This window comes from Lolium rigidum, chromosome 3, assembly GCF_022539505.1.
Source record: "Lolium rigidum isolate FL_2022 chromosome 3, APGP_CSIRO_Lrig_0.1, whole genome shotgun sequence".
In the NCBI taxonomy this organism is placed as follows: Eukaryota; Viridiplantae; Streptophyta; class Magnoliopsida; order Poales; family Poaceae; genus Lolium; species Lolium rigidum.
The window spans coordinates 309,409,269-309,417,528 of record NC_061510.1 but is presented as its reverse complement, the minus strand read 5'-3'; the positions used below and the strand labels follow the sequence as shown (position 1 = coordinate 309,417,528).

At 51.0% G+C, this 8,260-nt stretch overlaps 1 protein-coding gene across 1 annotated transcript; it reads right to left on the bottom strand.

Moving 5' to 3' along the window:
• Positions 1-230: 230 nt before the first annotated feature.
• On the bottom strand, positions 231-2,057 carry LOC124699837 (serpin-ZX-like). Its single transcript, XM_047232071.1, has 2 exons — positions 1,641-2,057; positions 231-1,016 (listed from the first exon to the last, which is right to left on the bottom strand). Exons 1-2 carry the CDS (start codon positions 2,055-2,057, stop codon positions 231-233), a joined length of 1,203 nt encoding a protein of 400 aa, XP_047088027.1.
• Between the last annotated feature and the right edge of the window lie 6,203 nt (positions 2,058-8,260).

The following is an 8,260-nucleotide window of genomic DNA, read 5'->3' as shown; positions in this document are numbered from 1 at the left end:
GGTTCATTTGTACTTTGTCATATTCAGTTCAAGAGATAGACATATTTTTTTGAACAAGCAAAATACCGAAACCCTGATTTGAAACGTTACATACATCCAGCAATCCACAATTTGAAAACAGAGTTACATAAGCAAGCCTCAGTTTTGAAACTGAAAAAAAGTTACTCCATAATTTATTCGAGAGGCCATAATATCACACAGTAAGAGCCTTGCGATTCAGAGCAGATGCACTATGCAGCAAGTAGAGGATTGAGGACGTGACCAATAAACAGCACCACACCAGTCAAGTCTTCTCTGATCATAAAAAGGAAAGGGTGATCCGCGACAAAATCCATCTTCATTGGCGGGTCTAACGGTAGTGACATGAGCATAATCGTTACCGCAGTCGCAGCAGCAGCCTCTGTTCCTTCTTCATTCACTTCGACAAATGACTTATGGAAAACAGATGAGATGCACAATTTCTGTTCTGAATCCACCATCTCTGAAAGATCGGCTTCGGTGCTGAAAGGAAGATGTAGCCCCAAACCTTTGAGCAAATTGGACGCCTCAAATCCAAACGATATCTTGAACTTGGGAAGCTTGAACTGTCCGACCGGAACCTTCTCGGTTGGGATATGCTTCTCGAGGAACTCTGGTTCAGAGCTCACCCTTTCGGCCAAGTTCCAGAGACCATCATGTGCATCTGGCAGAAGTATGTACATGGAGAAGCGTCGTAGGTCCCCGCCTTGCCGGTAAGGAAGCTTAAGTACCTTCAAGTTGTCGCGAGACGAAATGTACTGCTCATCTGTGCTAGACATGAATGGCGCTTGTACTGAGCTCCCGTCGAGAAGGTGGAACTCGCCTTCTTTGGTCTTGGATGCATCAAATTCCTCGGTCCAGGCTCCCTTGAAATAAAGGGCGTTACCAAGAACAAGTCTAGTGCTACTGTCGACAGATCCTTTGGGGAGTATCTCTTTGATGAGACCTGATGTGAGTTTTTCAACCCATGAGTTTACTTCACCTGCAACTTCAGCAGCCTGGACCAGTTAAAGACAAAACACATCAATACATACTTGCTCAGACTGGACTTTTTTTTAGCAGGTGATCAGAGCACACCTGCATCAAGGATGTTTAAATAATTTCTTTATTATATCTCACGCAATACAATCAAACAATTTGAAATTTTGCAGATCACTAAAAGATAAGAGCTAGAATACAGGGAATAATTGTTTGAATTTTTATGACATTAAATATATATATAGTTTCTTTTTGGATTTTCATATTTTAAATTTAAAATTGCACACAAAATTTTGAAGCTATTTTCCCTCTTTCTATTTGTTATTTCTTAGTGGCTTGCAAAGTTTTAAATCCATAGATTATATAGTTTGAGAGATATAAAAAATTCATAAAACGTGTGGTTGTGTATAGTGTCATAGTGCTCACTCACAACTTCTTCAAACTAACTTTCTAGTACTGTACGATTTTCAGAACCATATATAATACAAAATTCAGTTGCACTTTCCATAATGACGAAACAGCAGTAGCAACATTTTATTTTTTGAGCTGACGTAGCAACATTGTTGTATATTCTCTCTGCTGTAAAAAGAAAACGCTGTGTTCAATTGGACAGACCGACTAATCAGCAGCAACAGATACATTACCTTAGTTTGGAAATCGACGGAGTTTGTCTCGGCCTTGTACTTCCCAACGGCGACCTCCTTGAAGGACGGCTTGAGCGGCAGCGACGTGTCGACGAAGACGCCGTTAGCGAACGCGACGCGCGGGCCGCCCTCCACGGACGCATCGGCAACAACGAGCTGCACGACCCGCTTGGCGAGCGCGTGGAGGCTCTCTGCCTCCCCTGGCCCTTCGGCACCGAGCGCAGCGGCGAGCTGGTCGCGGGTTGCGCCGCCCGCACCGGCGGCGACGAGGCTGAGCGCGACGTGGAGGGAGAGCGGGGAGAACGCGGCGTTGCCGGCAGCACCGTCGGCATTGGAAGGGGAGGAGATGGCCGAGGCGAGGCGGAGGGCGAAACGCGTCTGGCGTGCGATGGAGAGTCGGATGTCGGTGGTCGCCATGGCCGGGGTCGTACCGTAGCGATGCTTCTCTTTGAATTTTTGGTTGGTTGCCCTGCTAAGAGGTCTCGATGAATTTAGAGGCGAAGGCGTAATCACGACTTCAATTTCAGACGACAATGAGAAGAAGTCGAACAGCAGGAAACCGGCCGCGTGTTGGGGGGTCTCGTGGAGGTGGCGGCACAGGCTTCGTCCAGCCTCCAGCGATGATAGTATTTTTAATTGCAGGTAGACGATGAAGCTACACTATGTTTTCACGAGAATAGTCGTCTTCTCTTTTTAGCAAAACTGGAGAAAAAATGGTAAAACTAGTGATACGTGGCCGGAAGGTACCAGAAGAGGACACCTATTCCTTCCAGAGACCAGACGGCCTGATCTAAGCTATGAATTTGACCATCTACCACAAGCACATAATAGCATGCCATGGACCCATATCACTGACCCGGCTTTAAGGCACACGTCCTAGTCATCTCAACGGATGAATGTTTTAGTCAGATAAAACTACACTTTTAAACAGTAGGCACAAAGTGCCCAGCCTTAAATTAATAAAGCCCATACGACCAGGTTTATACAAGATGTAGAGAACCAGCTTACAAACAACACAGACAACAGCAAAACAAAGGATAAACACAAGGAAAGCAGCTGGAGTCCTCGATGCCCTTCAAACGAGAGCGAAGCACCACGGGGCGTCGAAGGGAGTGTCGTAGAAGAAGCGTCGTCAACAGAGTGGCCGTCCATGCCTGCACCAGGAGGAGCAAGCCATCGCCTGAGCGTTCTCTTCCATGACCGGAGAGGGACCCCTGCCCCCTCGCCCCGGCTCGAAGGGCGCCGCACCGCCGTCATTGGAAAAGCTCACCCTGAGCAGAGAACCGTCCAGGAACCAGACTGCCAATTGGACAAGACAGAGACGAGCTACACATTGCACCGAGCTCGCCTTGAGACGCCTTGCCGCCCGCCATTGATCCACTCACGCCGAACCAAAGCCACGGGTATGATCGTTGATGAACCAGACTACCAATTGGACAAGACAGAGACGAGCTACACATTGCACCGAGCTCGCCTTGGGTTCGATGGGGCGGTGGGTGTGGCTTTGTGTTGACTGGTGGTGGCTGCGGCGGCAGTGTGGCTCGGGGTGGGTCTTGGTTCCTGGTGTACCTTGGTGAGCTCCTAGTCCTCTGATAAAACTACACTCGTGAGAGCAATCAGTAGACACACATGCAACTTTTTTTTTTGGTGATGCGCACGAGCTATTCCATTTTATTAGAGGAAAGTTAACCAGTTTATACAAGAAACTGGCCAAAAACTGTTACAACCAGACACTCAAATTAACCAGCCCCGAGGCCGCGTTCCACGGGAGCTGACGACTGGGCCGGTCAGTACCGACTTAAGAGCATCTTCAGTCGCGTCCCCCAAACCGTCCCCCAAAGGGATTTGGGGCGCGCCGGACAGAAAATGTGTTCCAGTCGCGTCCTCCAAAGCCCATTTTTGTCCGGCGCGCCCCTATACGGTGTCCGGCGCCCCGAGCCCGTCCCCGTCCCACAGGGGACGCACCGGGCACGCCGGACACAACGAAAAGCGAGGTGGGGAGTGGCGGGGCCGACCCGTCAGCGGCACAGTTAATTTTAACCTAACCGTCGCCTACCTCGCGACGGAGTTATTCGCGCGCAGCGGCATCTTTGCCTTAATGGCAACGGAGGGGCAGGCGAGACGTCTCGTCGGTGCTGCGCAGCCTCCACGCGTCGCCGACGTTCGCACGCCACCGCCCGTTCCCGCGCGATCTTCCCGCCTCTTCTCGTCTGTTCCCGCGCTTTCTTCCCGACGCCGGCGTCTATAAAAGGTCTCCCGGCTCATCAATGGTAGCCACCACACCCCGCCGGCAACAAACACAGCCCTCGTCGCTCCACGGCCGTCTCCTCCATCACCGGTGGCAATGGCCGAACCGCCCGGCGATGGCCACTTCCCTCCACCGCCGTCTCCTCCATTGACGAGCCGGCAGCGGCGTGCGGCACTCGAGGAGGCACTCAAGGAGGAGGCCCGCCAGCGGCGTGAGGCGCAGCGGGCGGCGGATCTAGCGGGCGTTCTCCGCCCCGCCTCCGCAGGCCGAGGAGGCCGCGGCGGCAGCAGGCGTGGCAGGAGCAGCGGTGCGACACCGTTGCGGCGTTCGACGCCTCGACGGGACAAGAGGCGCGACGGCGCCGGTGCCGGGAGGAGATGGAGCAGCGATGGGCTGACGAGCGCCGGCGCCGGCGCGATGAGCGGCAGGCGCTGTTCCGTGAACGGCGTGACTCGATCGAGCGCCGGCGGCGTGAGTCGATCGAGCTCCGGCGAGCGACGGCGGAGGAGCGTCGACGAGCGGGAGTCGGCGCTTACGGCGCTATGGGGGAGGCGGGCGGAGCAGGTTGGCGGCCGGCACGCGTTTGCGGCGGCGATGATGGAGGCGCCAACGGATGTGGAGGAGGAGGCGCCAATGGAGGAGGAGGCCGAGGCGGAGGAGACCGAGGTGGAGGACGACGACGACGACGGAGTTCGACCGGTCCGACGACGACGCCCCGCACCCGGACGAGACGGCCGATCAGCAACGCGCCCTCGTCGAGTCCTTCGAGTCGGAGAAGAAGCTCCGGGACGACGCCCGTGCCCGCGAAGAGGCGCAGATTCGTCGCGCCGTCGAGCTCTCCCTCCGGAGCGGCCCGGCGGGGAGGGCGGAGGAGGACTATCGGCGGGAGCGGCACCGTCTGGCCACCGCCGAACGCAAGGAGAGGAGGCGCGCGCAGGAGGAGCTGCGGCGTAGGGGAGGCGACGATGGGGCGGGACCGTCGAACGCGCCGCCGGGCGGTCAGTAGTCTAGGTTTAGATGAAATCTAGCAGTTTTCATTCAAACTTTGTAATATATAATCAAAATTGAATGAAAACCTTTATTTTCGTGCACAAATATTCATTGGGGGCGGCGTTTGGGGGACGCGGCTGGGGAGCGACGTCCCCCAAACGCGGCACGAACAAAACACGTCCCCCAAACGCTCGATCCGGCGCGGTTTGGGGGACGGTTTGGGAGACGCGACTGGAGATGGTTTAACACTATGGCAGGCACTTCACTAACCCGCGCTAACTTCTGCCAGTGTGCTGCTATGCGATCATCGTAGTGAATGATGCTCGTTCAACAATTTGATTTTATAGGTTGCACACGATCTCACTTAGATGAACCAAAAAAATCAAAGGTAATTGCCTCGACAAGAGACTCACAACTTTTATGTCCATAGAACCCTAGGAACCAAAATGGCTCATCAAATATGAATTTTAATGGAAATCAACCATGAGGACCAAGTTTGGGTCCATATAACATAAATATTTATCATCATTCTGACTTAAAAATTGTCCTATTCTACAAAATTAAAAATTCAATTTTGAAAATTTCCTGTACTATTGTTTGGATCAATTCCTTCGCGCTTATTGAAAACACTTCTAATTTGAATAGCATGCATGTGAAATATGATTCCAAAATATTCTTGAGAAATTATATATAGGTACATATGTTACTTTTTACAAATGTAGGGAAGACCAAGAATGAATATGAAAATTGAATATTTGCTATTCAATCTCTTATGCGTGTTGAATAAATTAAACTATTTGCAAAACTCCAATATGTCTAGAGCTTCGCATGTAGTCATATTTGCTATTCGAATATCTTATGCAACGTATTTTTCATAAAAAATTAAAATGATATGGATAAAGTTTGAAAATATATGCTTCACTAAAGAGCTCATCGGGTTGAAAATTTCCTGGAATTCAATCATAAGGACCAAATATATGTCCATATAACATAAATGTTCACCATTCTGACTCACAATTTGTTACACGTTTTCTTATTGATATTGTAAAGACTAAAATCAATTAACATTGCAACTTATTATGGAAGAATTATATTTTCTATTTTTGTGCCAAAATATGGATTTTTTAAGAAAACTGGAAAATTGTGTTAATTACACCCACAATTTTCTACATACACTATACTACATTTGAAAGTTTGCATAGAAATTTTAAATCACTGTTTTTTTACTATTTTGTATTGTTTCAGTGAATTTATGTGCAGTTATTAAAGTTATCTAATCTAAACTACCTATTTGTGTACTAAAGTTCCAAAAGTTTGTAAAAATATATATTGGTTTCATATGTACAAATGTAGCGAACATTAAGAAGGAATATGAATTTTTTTAAAGTTTGTCATGGAAAATTGTGGCGCGTATTTGCATCTCATTTTGAATAAATTAAATTAGTATGTAAAAGTGGTTAAAAAAACTGAAACTTGGGATATTCGTCGTCAACTGCACCAACAACACTGACTTCATCTCTGTGTTTGACTTAATCCTGCTCACAATTTGCATGCGTAGATTGGAACTCTGCATAGCTTATTGGTGTTGTTTGCCTGCTATAATTGATACCGTGTTATTGTTTTTTGGTGAATCTATACTTTTTAGTTGTTTTGTATTTTTTACAACTCGGATGATTACCATGTTTCCCCATGGAGTTGTTATCAATGTATTGGGGGTGTAGGATACCTTAGCCATAATTTACGCGTAGTATGCTATGAATATATGGTCAATTTTCACACTTTCATTGTGGTTCTATGATGGTAATAAATGAATGCCGAATGTATTTTATTTTACCTTAACTACTCATAGGGCTACAACTTATATTAAGAAGAGAGGTGGGAAGGATAGAGATGACAGAAACCGTTTTGGGGGTTTACATCGGGAACCATAGAACCGGCCGCAATAATCAGTTAAATATCAATGTGATTGTCTATAAATGTATTTCAAGAAAGCTTCATCACAAACATATTATATACTCCCTCCTTCACAGTTTATAAGGCACGCGCGTACCCCTAGGTCGCAAATTTAACCTATATAATTTAAATTATATAATACAAAATTTATATCATTAGAAAATAGAACATCTGAACTTTCTAATGATATAATTTTTATAACATATAACTAATGCTAACTTGATCAAATTTGCGACCTAGGGGTACGCGCGTGCCTTATAAACTGTGAGAGAGGGAGTACATAGAACTTACTCAGCAAGCCACAATGTGAAAACAAACATACCTAAAGGAAGTGAGAGTTTGAAAACAGAAACATGTATTACTCTATTATTTCTTTGCTTGTGATCCATACAGTCGCACGGTTAAGGGCATCTCCAACGCGGAGACCCAAACCCAAAAACGGATACCACTTTTGTCCGTTTGGGTAAAAACGCGTCCCAACGCGCGGACGCAAATGCAAAACGGACGGCAATAAAGTCCGGAGCGACCCAAATCTCACGCAAATATGGGCGGACTTTGCGTCTGTCCGGCTCGCTCGGGACGGCTCCGGACGTCCGTTTTTATCCGCCTGACCCCACATCTTCTCTCTCCCATGTCTTCTTTTTCCCATGGATATGGCCGGAATAGCTGCCGGAGTTTGGCTGGCCCGGCCAGCTGCCGCCGCCGCCCACACATGGAGCACCCTGGCGCCGAGTCCTCCTTTTTTTTCATCCCTACCGGAAGTTGCCGCTGCCAAAATGAGCTCCGGCGACAAAGCTCGTCGACGGCGACGCGCAGAGCGATGGCCAAGGGCGCGTGCACGGGCGGCGCCTTGCAGTCGAGCCACGAGCGGCCGCGCGCCTCGCCACGGCCGAGCCCAAGACGGCGGCGCGCCGCTCTGCCCTGGACGCCCTGAACACAGCGCCCGCGGCGGCGAACGAGGCCGTGCCCGCGGAGACGGGGCAGCGGGCGGAGACGGGACGGGGCTGCGCTCGCGGAGACGGGACGGGGCCGCGGCGGCGAACGGGGCCGCGCCCGCGGCGGTGAGCGGCGAGGGCGCCTCGGCACGACGCCGGCTGCCCCGCGCGTCGCCATCGACGACGCCGGCCGCCCCGCGCTCACCTCCCCGAGCCGGCCGCGCGAGGCAGCGCGCGCGGGCTGCGCCGGCCGCGGCGGCGCGCGGGCACGGGCGAGGGCGGAGCCGGCCACGCGCCTCGACGCCGGCCGCGCCGGCCACGGGCGGGCACGCACGGGCGAGGGCGGCGGCGGCCACGCGCGGGCACCAGCGAGGCGGAGCCGGCCACCGCGGGGCCGCAGCTGGCGCGTGCGCGCCGCGACGCCGGCCGCGTCGGTCACGGGCGGGGCACGCACGGGCTGTGACGGAGCCGGCCGCGCGAGGCGGGGCGAGCAG